General features: G+C 37.9%; 1 protein-coding gene across 1 annotated transcript in view; it reads left to right on the top strand.

Annotated features, from left to right (window-relative positions):
- Positions 1-10,795, top strand: part of LOC140756898 (putative fatty acyl-CoA reductase CG5065) — a 45,497-nt gene extending 34,702 nt beyond the window's left edge. Inside the window, exons 6-13 of the mRNA XM_073092436.1 lie at positions 1,328-1,437; positions 2,169-2,252; positions 2,916-3,024; positions 3,622-3,698; positions 5,690-5,852; positions 6,529-6,679; positions 7,829-7,935; positions 9,133-10,795. Of these exons, the coding sequence (XP_072948537.1) occupies positions 1,328-1,437; positions 2,169-2,252; positions 2,916-3,024; positions 3,622-3,698; positions 5,690-5,852; positions 6,529-6,679; positions 7,829-7,935; positions 9,133-9,226 (895 nt within the window). The 3' untranslated portion in view covers positions 9,227-10,795. The remainder of the gene's footprint in view (positions 1-1,327; positions 1,438-2,168; positions 2,253-2,915; positions 3,025-3,621; positions 3,699-5,689; positions 5,853-6,528; positions 6,680-7,828; positions 7,936-9,132) is intronic.
- The last annotated feature ends 5,464 nt before the right edge of the window (positions 10,796-16,259 follow it).

The raw sequence follows: 16,259 nt of genomic DNA, 5'->3' as shown, positions 1-16,259 counted from the left end.
ACATTAGTTTTTTTTATAAATCTCTCAGGTATGCAGGTTTCCTCACGATGTTTTTCTTCACCGTTTAAGCAAGTGATAATTAATTTCTAATACGCATATCACTTTGAAAAATCAGAGGTGCCTTGGATTTGAACCTCGGACCCCTCGATCGAGAGGCCGAGTTTCTTATCCACTAGGCTATCTCTGCACCCAAGTTACGGTCTGCGAAGGTAAATAAGATGCTTTTTGGAGCAATTTTCAAGTTTAAATTAACTTGTTTTGGTATGTGTGTGAGGGTCAAATTATACAATCGAATTTTAAACCTGTTAACCCTAGCCGATTTAGCCGATTTTTTACACGTTTAGTTTTAAATAACATGATTAACGTGACGTCATTCTAAATTCAACTTCGTGACGTCACGCCATCTGTCGAATTGGTCGCACCAATTTAGAAACCTTCGTGGGCTCACACAACTTTGCTAAAGATCATCACACGATCAAATGCATAGTTTACGATTCTATAAAGGACATATAAACAAACATGATTTGTTCCTATTTTTATTTGGGAAACATACAATATTTAATACAAACAGTAACTTCCACTTATACATAACAAAAATCAGCAAAGTTTCCAGTAACATATGATACATAAAGATTTATAGATGTAATTGTTTACACTGTTAGGAGTAAGTATATTAAAATAATAAAATATAATATATACAAGTAAAGGCAGTGATAGCCTAGTGGTTAAGAAACTCGGCCTCTCGATCGAGGGGTCCGAGGTTCAAATCCCAGGCACGCACCTCTGATTTTTCAAAGTTATGTGCGTATTCAAAATTAATTATCACTTGCTAAACGGTGAAGGAAAACATCGTGAGGAAACCTGCATACCTGAGACATTTATAAAAAAAAAAAAAGAAAAAAAATCTCAAAGGTATGTGAAGTTTACCAATACGCACTTGGCCAGCGTGGTGGACTATGACCTAATCCTTCTCATTCTGAGAGGTGACCCTTGCCCAGCAGTGGGACACTAATGGGTTGTTGATGATGATGATGATGATGATGATCAAGTAAAAGAAGAAAGGAAAAAAGTAAATTGTTACACAATGCCATTTTTCAAGAGTCTGTTTCAGTTCCCGCTTGTATGCAAGTATTGAGCAATTAAATATGTCCAATAGTGCTTAGCATGAAAGGGGGTTCAATATAATTATTTAATATTTTGTATAAAAAAAAATAGTCTCTCTCAATTCGTCTAACGGTAAGGGTTGTAAGCACATTGTTAAATCTAAACTCAAGTTGTTTTAAATATAAATTAAAGATATAATAATAATAATGTTTATTGTCAACAGATTGATTGAGCCTCAACCAAACACATATGCGTACACAAAGTCGCTGACAGAAGATTTAGTTTCACAGCACGTCGGGAAGTACCCCATTGCCATCGCAAGACCCTCCATTGGTATGTAATATCTTAAATCTATAATCCTTAAATCAAATGGTGATGGAACCCTTTGTGGTTAGAAATAGCAACGCTATATCGATTTTTGTCTTTTAATTCTCAATATTATGGCGTGGCCTTATTGTGTTTCGACACTAGGCCACGAAAAAAAACTAATTTTGAAGGATGTAGCAAGGCAGATTGAAGGTTGTAGAACCCTTTGTGATCGACTCCGGCTGCATCTTAGCAAATTTTATCAACATTAAGCGCTTGATTTTTTTAAACAATTTATTTCGATAAGGATTAATATCTGCTGTATATTAAAACCATTTTATTATGAACTTCATTTTTGTCTTCTTTTTAAATCATTGTGGAATACGCAACAAAGACAGACATATGCCGTCGCAGACTTATTTATAGATATTTTCAAGGTTTCAATACTGTAGAACATTATTTTAATTTATCTAGTAGGGTTCTGCCAGCGTTTGCAATGTAAGCCCAAAAAATGTATTTATTTACGAAATCTGCAAAATTATCAGTGTTTTTCTAGTATGTTATGCTTGTATTATTCATACAAACCTTCCTGTTGAATCACTCTATCTATTAAAAAAAACTGCATCAAAATCCGTTGCGTAGTTTTAAAGATTTAAGCATACATAGGTCTATAGGGACAGAGAAAGCAACTTTGTTTTATACTATGTAGTGATATTATAATATTTCATTATTTATATAAATTTTGATTTTATTTGCAGTGACAGCAGCCTACAAGGAGCCGATGCCAGGATGGGTTGACAACATGAACGGACCCACAGGATTGCTTGTGGGCGCTGGTAAAGGTAAGAAAAGTCAAATTCGCAGCATTAACCCATAGATCCTATAGTAATCCTTAGCTATATCATCATCATCATCAACCCATTACTGTCCCACTGCTGGGCACGGGGCTCCTCTAATAATGAGAACGATTAGGTCATAGTCCACCGCGCTGGCCAATTACGTATTGGTAGACTTCACATACCTTTGAGCCTTTTTTTTTTATAAAAATCGTTACATCGTTTATAAGTGTGCAGATTTCCTCACAATATTTTCCTTCACCGTTTAAGTAAGCGATAATTAATTTTTAATACGCACATAATTTTGGAAAAATCAGATTTGAACAGCCTGGGATTTGAACCTCAGACACTTCGATCAAGAGGCAGACCTGATGGTAAGTGGCTACTGCCGCCCATGGACATCTGTAATCAACCCCAGATAGGATTAGATATTCCTACTCGTACCTGAGGTCGGCCACAGATGCGCCGCTACCCCTGAGGACTAACCTGGAACGCCTCGGAAAAGTATGTCTCCCTTACCACACCCTTCAAACCAGAACACAGCAGCGCCTAACACTGCTGTTATTAGGTAGAAATAGGTGTAGCGGTGGTGCCGCCGGAGTCGAACCACAAAGGGTTCTACCATCTTCAATTAAATATTTGTTTTAAATTCGTCACAATTTGTTCCAGGAGTGATCCGTACAATGCACTGCAATGATACGTACTTGGCTGACGTTGTTCCCGTGGATCTGACTGTCAACGGCTGTATCCTGCTCGCGTACGTCACGGGAATAGAAAAGTAAGATCTGATTAAATATATTCCTTCTTAATTCTCCAAATTCATTATTTCATGAGATTTGGATTTTATTGAGGACTTTGTCATTAGTTAAGATTTTTATAAGCAAATACATAAATATTTAATATTCGAATGCAGTAGATTTTTTTATTATTCTACTCCGGAGGCATTTCAGTGTTATCTAAACAAATATAATTATAACAGCAGTGTTTTAGTAGTTAGGTACAGTCCGTGCCAAGCTGCTAGTCCGCTCTGAATATAGAAACGAGTCGCGTCAAATAGCAAATTGTAGATATTAGCGGGACGACGACAGCACGGGATCTCCCCGGCACCCTCCGCTGCCCGCTCTCGCCCACGGGTACACAGCTGCGTTAGTATGTCCTTACGTTGCTACGGAATATATGCTTGTAGTTGTGCGCAACAACTTCAGAGCGGACTAGCAGTTTGGCGCGGACTATACTTGTGGCCTATTGGTATACTCTGGCAAGGTATCTTTGACCGATAATTGACATACAACTTCAAAAAGTTTGGAAAAACCTTTTTTGAGTAAACAATTAGCAAATAAGACTTTAATTAATTATTAACATTAAATGTTTTCAGGCCAAAGGAACTCAAAATATGCAACATAACTCAATCTGGGATCAATCCTTTAACATGGGGACAGGCGCTTGATATGGGTAACTATCTTTATATATTTAGTTGGTGCAACTATCAGTGGAGCAACACTGGCGACACCGCCACACCTATTTCTGTTATAACAGTAGTGTTAAGCGCTGCTGTGTTCTGGTTTGAAGTGTGGTACGGGAGACATACTTTTCCGAGGCGTTTTAGCTTCCTCCTCTATGATCGCGCATCTGTGGCCGACGTTAGATAGGAATCTAATCCTATCTGGTGTTGATTGCAGATGTCTATGAGCGGCAGTACTTACCATCAGGTGGACTGCATGTTCGTCTGCTACTTCCATATTATAAAAAATCATGTTTCTATATGTCCACTTATATACATATTCACATGGCATCCAAGCATTATTAATTACTATCAGGCCATTCGACAGGCAGTGATAGCCAAGTGGTTAAGAAACTCGGCCTCTCGATCGAGGGGTCCGAGGTTCAGTTCTTAACCTCTGATTTTTTTATTTATGTGCGTATTAATAGTACATTACGATACCCGTGGCCAAAGTAGCCTATTTTTGCACGGCGTGAAGTTAGCGCCCGAGCGCAGCGAGGGTGCTAAACGCCGTGCAGATAATAGGCTACTTTTGTCACAAGTATCGTATACTATTTTATAGCTCGTGTGACATAAACCCGCTTATACTGGTGAAGAAATATGAAAATATATGATAATTATTTTGAAACTTATAAATGATTGAAACTAAAAATTATGAACTAAAAAAGCAATAAAAATGTGACACAACCAAAACCATTGAAATTTAGAAAATTTAGTAATTATTCTGCACTTGTGATAAAGACAAATCTAACACCACACATACGTCGAAATCTATCAAGCCATTTAGGCTACATACAGGCGTATTATATACATAACTAATACTAGTGATACAGTAGAAAATCGATTATCCGGACCTTAGTTATAAATATTCGTGATTGTTCGGATTGTGAAACGTGAACAAGTAACTTTGTAATAACCCTTACAGATCAGCCACATTTTGTGTGACTTGTGCATTTAAATTCCGGAAAGTCGCCAAATCGCAACAAAATAGTTACTATAAAAAACAAAAACCAGATTGCTAAAAATATAACCTATGTTATCGCCACAATTTAGACGAATTCAGCGACACATCATGTATCAAAATTAATGAAGTCGTTTGAGTTTGCCAAAGAATGAAAAATACATACGTAACAAACATATAGTCGAAAAACATCACCTTCCTAAATCGGTTTAAATAGCTTTCCTTCATAAACTCAATTATCCAAATTTTCGATAATCCGAATGCCACAAATACGACAACAAATAGGTCGCTTAGTCGAGATTCGACTGGAGTAGTATTATGGCTAATTTTGATAACGATTCCTAATTTTAATATCTCCTACTATGGTGTGTAGCGAAAATAAAACAAACACAGTCAAAACAAACAATAAAATTCGATAAAGCCCAATAGTTAGTCTTATAGTGATGCTATTGCTTAGTATGTACACAATGGCAAAAACATTTATAAATACGTCCAAAATAAAATATTAAAATAATTATAGCTTTAAACAAAATACTCCTTACTCACTTTTAATTTTTAAATGGCATTTAAAAGTATGAAACGTTCATAGCTATGTTTATTTTTTTCAACTGTGAGGGTAGTGTATTAATATTCGTACGGTGTAAAAATCGGCTACTTTGGACACAGAAATGCGTGGCTAAAATGCGGGTTTAGGTCACAGAGTGCTATAAACATTATTTATCACTTGCTAAACGGTGAAGGAAAACATCGCGAGGAAATCTACATACCTGAGAGATTTATAAAAAAAATCTCAAAGGTATGTGAAGTCTATCAATACGCGCTTGTCCAGCGCGGTGGACTATGGCCTAATCCTTCTCATTCTGAGAGGACGTGCCCAGCAGCGGGACAGTAATGGGTTGAAGATGATGTTACGATAGTAACTTTAAAATCAAGTATGCGTACATATTAGTTACTTCTACTAAAAGCAGTATTTTTTTTCAGGTCGTGTTCATGTCCAAGAGTTCCCATTTTCAGTCTGCCTCTGGTACCCTGGAGGGTCCCCCAAGAGCTCCAGAGTCCAGCATCTGATAGCCGCGTTCTTCTTCCATCTTCTGCCAGCTTACTTCGTGGATCTCCTGCTATTCCTCTTAGGACAGAAGACTTTGTGAGTAAAAAAATAATTCCTACACACTTCCTGCATCATAACAGCAGTGTTAAGCGCTGGTGTGTTCTGGTTTGAAGTGTGGTAAGGGAGACATACTTTTCCGAGGCGTTCCAGTTTAATCCTCAGGGGTAGCGGCGCATCTGCGGCCGACCTGAGGTTGATTATAAATGAGCGACAGGTAGCTACTTCTGATCAGGTGGACTGCATGCTCGTCTTCTACTACTGTATTATAAAAAAAGTTTAGTGTAAGTTGGGATAGATTATGATTAATAGGAAAAGTAAATAATTCCCGCCAATTTAGTGTGATTTAAGATACATGTAGCGCCATCTCTTGTTGAGTAGCAGGAACTAATCACAATTGACAAATTAAATAATAATTAAAAAAAACTAAAATTGTATTTATTACACATGTATTAATTAGTATTTATTTTAATACCTCAAAATTTCTAAAAACATTGATTTCTTGTTAGGCTCCATGATAAGATATTTAGAAAACAAATACGCTCTAAGATACTTTTACCGCCATCTGTTGGTGAGAAGCATAAACTTGCCTTTTAAATTCGGAAATATTTGAAATGATTAACTATTAAATATCACCTCATATGTGCTGTTATAAGTTTCAAAATATATTTTTTACACAGCCCATTATATTTAACATTATTTTTTTATTTTTCAGCATGATAAAAATTCAAAAGCGAGTGAACTACGGTTTGGAAGTCCTACAATACTACACAACTAAGGAGTGGTTTTTCAAAAACGACTACTTCAGGTCTTTGAGGCATAAGATATCAAAACAAGATGATGAAGTCTTCTATACTAATATTGAGGTAAGACATTCTATTTATTTACTAGCTGACTCGACAAACGTCGTGTTGCCATATAAATAAAAAATGTTAAGGGTGAACAACCCTTATCACTTAGGGCTATGAAAAATAGATAGTAGCCAATTCTACCTACTGAATATGCATATAAAATTTTGGTGAAAATCAGTAAAGCCGTTTCGGAGGAGTACGGTAACTAACATTGTGACACGAGAATTTTATATATAAGATTTATTAATAGTTGCACCGACGAAGTAATCACTGACAAATCCAATTGTACACTATATATGTATACTAGCTGCCCCGGCAAACTTTGTACCGCCTCAAAATCTATTTATTAAATATATTTATTAAATATATATATTAAGTAGCTTTCGAATGGTGAAAGAATTTTTCGGCCCAGTAGTTTTTGAGCCTATTAATTACAACCAAACAAACAAACAAAGTTTTCCTCTTTATAATATTAGTGTAGATAAGCAATAAGTGTCTCTTCACTTATAGGTGCAAACGGCATGCAATAGAAAAACAAGTAAGAGCTAATAGAAAATTACATAACAAAATTATAAATTAATTAAAAACATTAATATCCACAATTGAACAAATCAATCGGATAAGATGCGACAAGAATGTAAAATGATGGGCATTTTAAAGTATTATACTTAATAGTTTGACACCGCTACGCCTAATTCTGTTATAACAGCAGTGCTAAGCGCTGTTGTGTTCTGGTTTGATGAGTGCAAAGGGAGACATACTTTTCCGAGGCGTTCCAGCTTAGTCCTCAGGGGTAGCGCATCTGTGGCCGACCTCAGGTAGGAATGCTATCTGGGGTTGATTACAGATGTCCATGGGTGGCAGTAGCTTACCATCAGGTGGACTGCCCGCTATAGACATGCATATGAAGTTTCAGTAAAACTAATTAAACAATAATTAATGACTACAATGATTTTATTATTCTTACTTTTTTATTTTACAATTTAATTTTTTTAAATATTTATTATTATTAACGCAGATGACACTTTCTTGATTGTACTGATAGATGGCGTTGTGTCGAACACTTTTTAATATGGATTGAACTTGGGTGTCAAATAACATAATACACGCATATTCTTATTTACATCATAGATGGCGTTGTTTTCAATACTTTTCTTTCCTCAGAGGGTGAACTGGAGTATGTACATCAGGGACTACATCAAAGGCGCTCGTGAATACTGCTGCAAGGAGGACCCAGCCACGCTCCCACAGTCACGGAGACTGCTCAAACAGTTAGTGTTTTTATAATATAGGAGTAGCACACGAGCATGCAGTCCACCTGATGGACAATGATCCCTAGACAAATTCAAATTCAAATCTCATTTATTCGAAATTGATTCACATAGAATGCTTTTTGGAAGTCAACAAACTACCACTGTTTCGGAAGGTTTTTCGCTATGGAGAAGAAGCGGCGCAAGAAACTCCATACGTGTGCAAAGTTGTATCTATCCGACCAGATACCCACCTAACCGACCACAGATGCGCCGCTACCCCTGAGGACTAAGCTGGAACACCTCGGAAAAGTATGTCACCCTTACTCTGTTATAACAGCAGCACTTAACACTGCTGTTATAACAGATATAGGTGTGGCGGTGGTGCTGCCAGAGACAAACTACATAGGATTCTACCACCTTTAAATAAATGGCGACTTTCTTTATACTCATGTGGCAACGCATGTGATCGGGTTTAGGTAGAACCTGCTTTATATGGAGTTGGTTACAGGTGTCCACGGTAACTTACCATCAGATGGACTGCATGCTCATTAGCTCCTCCAATCTATAACAAAAAGATAATATTCAAATATTCACACAACAACACATCAACATCAACCCATTACTGTCCCGCTGGGCACGGATCTCCTCTCAGAATGAGAAGGATTAGGTCATAATCCACCGCGCTGGCCAAGTGCCAATTGGTAGACTTCACATACCTTTGATAAGATTTCTAAGGTATGGTTTCCTCACGATGTTTTCCTTCACCGTTTAAGTAAGAGTTAATTAATTTGTAATACGAACAACACTTTGCAAATCAGAGGTGCGTGGGATTGCCAGAGTGCCTGGGATTTGAAACTCGGATCCCTCGATCATCATATTCCTATTTTCCCCTGTTACCTATTTTGTCCCAATTTCATCGATGGGGCACTACAATTATATAAACCGTTTTATAATGTGATCATAGTTTTATTTTATTAATATTCTTTTTTTAATTTGCTCATTTATCTGATATTTTCTTTTTCTATTAGTTTAAGACTACTTTATATTATGCACATATATATTTTTGTAGTGTCACTTCGAAATAAATGTTTCTTTGTTTCTTTCTTTCAATCAAGAGACCGAGTTTCTTAATCACTAGGCTATCACTGATGTTTTATTAAATATAGGAGTAGATCTTTCAACACGAAGTTTACTAATATTTTTTCTTCTTTTCAGGTTATATTACTTGGACAAAGCTGTACAGATCATCATATACTCATTATGTGCTTACTTCATTTACTACTATATATTAAGATTCTTAGCTATATAAATATTGTAATTTACGTTATAAGCTCTTCAGACCGAAATAAAGACATCGCGCGGAACAAATAATCTTTATACTAATATTCTGTATCGTGGATGCCATGGACACACACAAAGACGAATACACGAACACCAGACCCAGAACAGATATCCAAAGTCATTCAGATGTCTGGCCGGAGATCGAACCCAGAACGTTTGCGCGTCAGATTATGGTGACTCCGCCATGAATTTATCATTGAATTAAATTAAAAAAAACATTGGAACAAAACTTGCTTGTGTGAGCGCTGTGTATTGTGAAAGTTGCGATCAACTTTATGTACTTGTGGCGTTCCCGCTACTCGTCGACAGATGGCGCTATTCGCTTGAATCTCGCTATCGAAGTTTTCGCAACATGTTGCATATATACGAGCTCCAAACTGAGACTGTCGGTGCACGGCCGCTGTCCGGACATGATCACCTAGCACACAGGGAGATTTCCTGCCGCTAAATACTATTATATTAGCACATAACAAACGACGGCGTGTTCCGAGCGCTTTATTATCAAAGAGTCCGCGCCAAACTTCTAGTCCGCTCTGAATATAGAAAGGAGTCGCGTCGCAACAACAAATTGTAGATATCTGCGTGAAGACAGCGTGCTCTCGTCCGCGGGTACATAGCTGCGTTAGTGTGCCCTTACGTTGCTACGGAGTATATGCTTGTAGTTGTGTTCTACCACATTGGCTCTCTGACTACACCTGCGCGCAACAACTTCAGAGCGGACTAGAAGTTTGGACGGACTATACAATCTAACGACTCATCCGAGATTCTTTGTATTGCAATCAGTATTTGTATTGAACGTAATTCGTGTCTTACACAAATTCATAATTCAGATGATATTACTTTATTTTGGTCTGTCTTCTTTGTAAAGAAAAATCAATTGCCGTAGTTTTACAACTTTATAAGAGATGGCGCCACATTCTTAGAGTTTTATGAATTAAATATTTTATATTAAATTAAAAAAAAATCGAACCGTTTTTAGGGTTCCGTATTCAAAGGGTAAAAACGGCTCCCTATTACTAAGCCTCCGCTGTCTGTCCGTCTGTTACCGGGCTCTGTCTCTTGAACTGTAACAGATAGGCACTTGAGATTTTTACAGTGGCGGCCACTATAGCAAAAATACTAAAATAAAAAGCTTAAAAATATACAAAGGTAATATAAGAAACACAAGAAATACAAGAAACCGCCATTTTTCGGCGTTTTTCGCTTTACCTATTGAACCGTAATACGTAGAGAGTTTAAATTTTCACAATGCATCTTCTATGACGCTATGATAAATACCAGAAATAAAGGTGGTAGAACCCTTTGTGGTTCGACTCCGGCGGCGCCACCGCCACACCTATTTCTACCTAATAACAGCAGTGTTAGACGCTGCTGTGTTCCGGTTTGAAGGGTGTGGTAAGGGAGACAGACTTTTCCGAGACGTTCCAGCTTAGTCCTCAGTCGTAGCGGCGCATCTGTGGCCGACTTCAGGTAGGAATATCTAATCCTATCTGGGGTTGATTACAGATGTCCATGGGCGGCAGTAGCCACTTACCATCAGGTGGACTGCATGCTCGTCTGGTACTCTTATATTATAAAAAATAATAATAATAATAATTGGCCAAGCACAAGTCGAACTCTCAACCGGGTTCCGCAATACCATATTTTTAATTTTTAATGTTTGTCATCATAGCAGCTGTTAAAGTAAATGCATCTATCATTTACGGTTCAATAGATAAAGCAAAAATCGTCAGAAATAGTGGTTTCTTGTATGGCGGCCCCATTTATTTTCATTTTTTTTATTTTTAGTGTTTGCTAGTTTTTGCTGATATAGCGGCCATCTTTATACATCTTTATATATATATTTCTTATGTGCGTGTGTATGTCACTGAACTCCTCCTAAACGACTGGACTGATTTTGATGAAATTTGTTGTGTGTGTTCAAGGGGACTTGAGAATGGTTTAGATTCACAATTTAGTCCGTGGGAAAAGGTTTTTCTAATTAATTTTTAATTCGTAAGTAGTTATAGAATCGGAAACTATGCATTTGATCGAGTGATGATCTTTAGCAAAGTTGTTGTCCAAGAGCCCACGAGGGTTTGGGAGTTGGTAAGACCAATTTTCGACAGATGGCACCACTGTCATTCCAATGCAGGTACAAATTTTCCGTTTTATGTATGTCACATTATTTCTTTAAAAGCCGCGGGCGAAGCCGCGGGCACCACTAGTTATACATAAATTTCAAGTGTCTATCTATTAGGGTTCGAGAGATAGAGCCATGTGACAGACGGACAGACATCGGAGGCTTACTATATTCCGCGCCAAACTGCTAGTCCGCTCTGAAGTTGTTGCGGGCAGGTGTAGTCATACAATTTGTTAGGGCGACGCGATTCATTTCTATATTCAGCGCGGACTAGCAGTTTTACGCGGACTATAATACGGTTCTGTTTTACCCTTTGGGTAGGGAACCCTAAAATGAATTAAAATTTGGTAGTACGGATGTAGTCGACTCACACTTGACCAATTTGCGTTAATTATCTTCGTTCGAATACAACAGACGAGTATATTCCTTAATTTGCATACAATTACTAATCTCCATTTAATTAAATCTTTACTCATTTTCATTAACATGTCTCTCCATGATTACCGTTCTTACAGTAAATTTCGTTTGTCTTGTTTCAAATGAAAGTATAAAATAAACATGAATAGTAAAATAATATAATATAATAGTAATAATAATAATAACTAATAATATTAGTTAATAGGTGGTAGAACTCTTTGCGGTTCGACTCCGGCGGCACTACCGCCACCAATTTCTGCCTCATAACAGCAGTGTTACTGCTGTGTTATGGTTTTAAGGGTGTGGTAAGGGAGACATACTTTTCCGAGGCGTTCCAGCTTAGTCCTCAGGGGTAGCGGCGCATCTGTGGTCGGCCTCAGGTAGGAGTATCTAATCCTATCTGGGGTTGATTACAGATGTCCATATGGCAGTAGTCACTTACCATCAGGTGGACTGCATGCTCGTCTGCTACTCCCATATTAAAAAATGCAATTGTGTTTTAAATTTAAATTAAATAAAAAAAAACGCAAGACTTGCTTATTAAAAAGTTTTTTTGGGATCATTATGTACCCTTTTTTATATTTAAAATTATTTTAAAGCATTTAATTCTTCTGAACTTAAATAAATATACTTTCTATATAAATATAATGTGTCGCCATCTTTAATAAACGGTTGTTACTACAATAACACCCGTTATTGATAATCAATCTATCCTTCTATCCAATCAATCTTACCTACCGAAAATAGAAATATGACAATGTCAAATGATGAAATTGACAATTGACAAATTTCGATCTATCTGCCCGTTAAAATGGATAGATTGAATATTAATAATGGGTTCATAATATACAAGGTTTTATTGTGGCTTACTTATTCCAACGACATCGTACATTCCCACGACACGACATCGTATTGCTACACGATGTCGTGTCGTGTATGTTAGCTTTAAGAGTTTATTTACCCATAAAAGACTATATTCTATGTACTTAAGGTTTATGTAACTGTAGATAGATAAATAAGTAAATAAATAAGTAATTATATTAATAGGTTTTGTTATTGCAACCTTTTTTCCATTAAGTTTCCTTCCCTTTTTACCTTTTTTTAAAAACCTTTTTTTAAGAAAATCGGCCTCTTGATCGAGGGGTCGTCGAGGGGGCTTTCTTTCTTTCTGTATGGACACATCTGTAACAACTCCATATAGTTAACATTAAAACTACTTCGCAACAATCCGCTACAAATATGCATGATGGTATATTTTTTAAACCATGCAGCATGTACCACCCTCCCTCCCACAAAGGAAGCGTGCAAATGCAAAAAATTAAAAATATACACCAACAACACCATACATACCACCACCAACACGTGTTTCGCTCCAAAACGGAGCATCATCAGGGTAAGTTGACTCTACGACGGTTAATCGTTAAGTTATTTCCGCAAAGTAACGCCTGATACAATTAACTAACTCCATATATAACAGGTTCTACCTGAATGGATTAACACGTTCCCTGTCCAATGACTCCAAAGGAGTCACGATTGTGCCGAAATCTTGCGTCTATGACTCCAGTTGGAGTCATACTCCAAATATAAATATGCTTTTTATTTCTTATATAATTATTTATATAATGCGTCGGGATGCAGCAGCCAGGATACAGAAAGACCGAATTACTTATATATACGTATTTAATCAAAACAGAATATTACATGTTTTGGATTAAATCTAATCTAAATTAACTAACTATCCTAAGTGACTTGCTGGGCCAATGTTAGCGTCCAGAGTGATTCCCACGTTCGGGACTATGAGGTGGCAACGTAGGTGCGTAGTCAGCGTTCCCACGGCACGGCGGCGGTGAGGAATCGGATTTCTTCCTGATAAATTTAGTTAAGGTGAATGCCTATTGTTGAATCCCTATTGTTGTTAAGGCCAATATATAACAAAGGTGAAAACATTATCATGGGCGTGTGGTTGGATAACAAGGTTAGAAAAATATCTAAAGAGCTGCCGTAAAATGTCGCAATTTTATTATTATATAAAGATGGTAAAATAAAACATTTTTTTTGTAGAAATTACAGTTTATTAAAATAAAATCAGTGAAGTGCATTATAACATGGGCGACAGGGTACTATCACAGTATAAGGATATACCTTATACTGTGGTACTATTTTACACTTCGGCCACCACGTTATCACTTTTGACGCCTTTGTAGCAGCAAATTTTGAAGATTGTCCCTCTGAAATATGTTTGTTGTAGCAACCTTTGCATCGTTTTTTATTTGTCTTACGACTTGGTTGTTTGTTAATTTTCTCCAAGGTGTGTTTATCCACACGGGATGAAAGTTGACAATAGACGACAGTCTATTGTCAACTTTCATCCACTAAACTAAAAATAACTAAAAACCGACAGGTTTTTAGTTATTTTTAGTTTTTAGGTTTTATAATTTTTAATTCACACGACCATGACTCCTTATGGAGTCATAAATATGTTTTTTAAATTTTCATAAAAAAAAAATTGGTTTTTAACTGATATTAGTATAAATGTAAACCTTTATATATTTATTGATAACTTATAGAAAAATAGTTGATGGACGTACTATTTTTTTTTTTGTACTTTTGTTCTGGGACAGGGAACGTGTTAAAATATAATAAAAGTTAACTTAATTAATTCATAATAAATTGTGAAGGTGGTAGGTTCTTCAATGTTTGTTCCTGTTGTTCCGGGACTAGAATAGGGCTACGGTATCCCCTGCCTGTCGTAGGAGGCAACTAAAAGGGGGCTTCCGGGGTTGCGGGCGGCAAGAGTGGGAGCTCGAACCGTCCAGTAAGCTACCCGGGAAGGACGGCGGTATGTGCGCATACCGTCGTAATCACCAGATGTTGTGGGAGGAGCGAACGCTCCCCCCAGGGCAGAGACCGATCGGGGCATCGCGCTTGGAGGACTCCGGTTGTGTTCCGTCGGAGATCCCGGAGTTCTCCAACAAGCGCTGAGGATGGCCGGGGGTTTTAGTGCGGTAAATATCCCACATAACCCGGCGTCGCTCCCACGTTGTCGGGTACCTTTTGAAGGTACGAACAGAAAAAAAGGTTCTTCAAAGCTATTTTCTAGAACTTACATTATTTAAGTTAAAGTAAATAACCAAAATTGTGTTCCTAGCATGACACAGACAATTAGTCTGTATTTATTTGAATTAATTAATTTAATTAATTCTCACTGATAATGCGCAGTCATTTTCACGATTGATGATGACGTTACTATCAGAAGTGACTACGTTTAAATTTGGCGGCACCTTTCCTACTCCGTAGCACCACTGTCACACCTATTTTCCAGGCGCGATCGCTATACAATTTTGGGGGGCTCACAGAGGAAATATGGATTAATTAGGCTACTATTTTCTAACGCATTTTAAATAAACATTTTAGCTTTTACTGTAAAGTTCGAGATTTTTTTTTTCATAATATAGAGTAGCAGACGAGCATGCAGCCCACCTGATGGTAAGTGGCTACTACCGCCCATGGACATCTGTAATCAACCCCAGATAGGATTAGATATTCCTACCTGAGGTCGGCCACAGATGCGCCGCTACCCCTGTGAGCTAAGCTGGAACGCCTCGGTAAAGTCTGTCTCCCTTACCACACCCTTCAAACCGGAACACAGCTGAGCCTAACACTGCTGTTATTAGGTAGAAATAGGTGTGGCGGTGGTGCCGCCGGAGTCGAACCACAAAGGTTCTACCCTTTATAAAAAAAACACTTAGATTCGAAAACCTAGCCATCCGGGGACTCGAACCTTGGACTTATAGATCGAAGTACCAATTTTCAAACTTACTGCTACTTGCTTACTAATTACTTTAGAGTTTAGACGTGTCTGCTAATTCAATGTAGGTAATCATGACTATATTCTTTTGTCAAAAGTTATTTTTATAGTAGATTGTCACGTAAAATCTAATAAATATTTCAAATACACGCATTTATACAGACAATTGCCTAATTAACGTCATTGCGGAGTTAAATATGTAATTCGAGTGCGTCAGACCGGGGGTAATGATTTTCGATTTGGTATGTAGGTAAAAGTGATTGTCCCTGTAGTTCCGGGACTAGAATAGGGCTACGGTATCCCCTGCCTGTCGTAAGAGGCGACTAAAAGGGGGCTTCCGGGGTTGCGGGCGGCAAGAGTGGGAGCTCGAACCGTCCAGCAAGCAACCCCGGGAAGGACGGCGGTATGTGTGGTCTCATACCGTCGTAAACACTACATGGTGTGGGAGGAGCGAAAACTGCTCCCCCAGCGCCCGATCGGGGCAGCGCGCTTGTAGGGCTCCGGTTGTGTTCCGTCGGAGATCCCGGAGTTCTCCAACAAGCGTTGCGGACGGCCACCGGGGGGGTTTTAGTGCGGTAAAAATCCCACACAACCCGGCGTCGCTCCCACGTCGTCGGGTACCTTTTGAAGGTTCCCCCTCGTGAACAAAAAGAA

Source organism: Epargyreus clarus, unplaced genomic scaffold, assembly GCF_041222505.1.
Source record: "Epargyreus clarus isolate Ecla_fem2 unplaced genomic scaffold, WU_Ecla_fem_2.2 ptg000036l, whole genome shotgun sequence".
NCBI classification, from domain to species: domain Eukaryota; kingdom Metazoa; phylum Arthropoda; class Insecta; order Lepidoptera; family Hesperiidae; genus Epargyreus; species Epargyreus clarus.
Note: the sequence above shows the minus strand (reverse complement) of the source record. Positions and strands in the feature narration are given on the sequence as shown.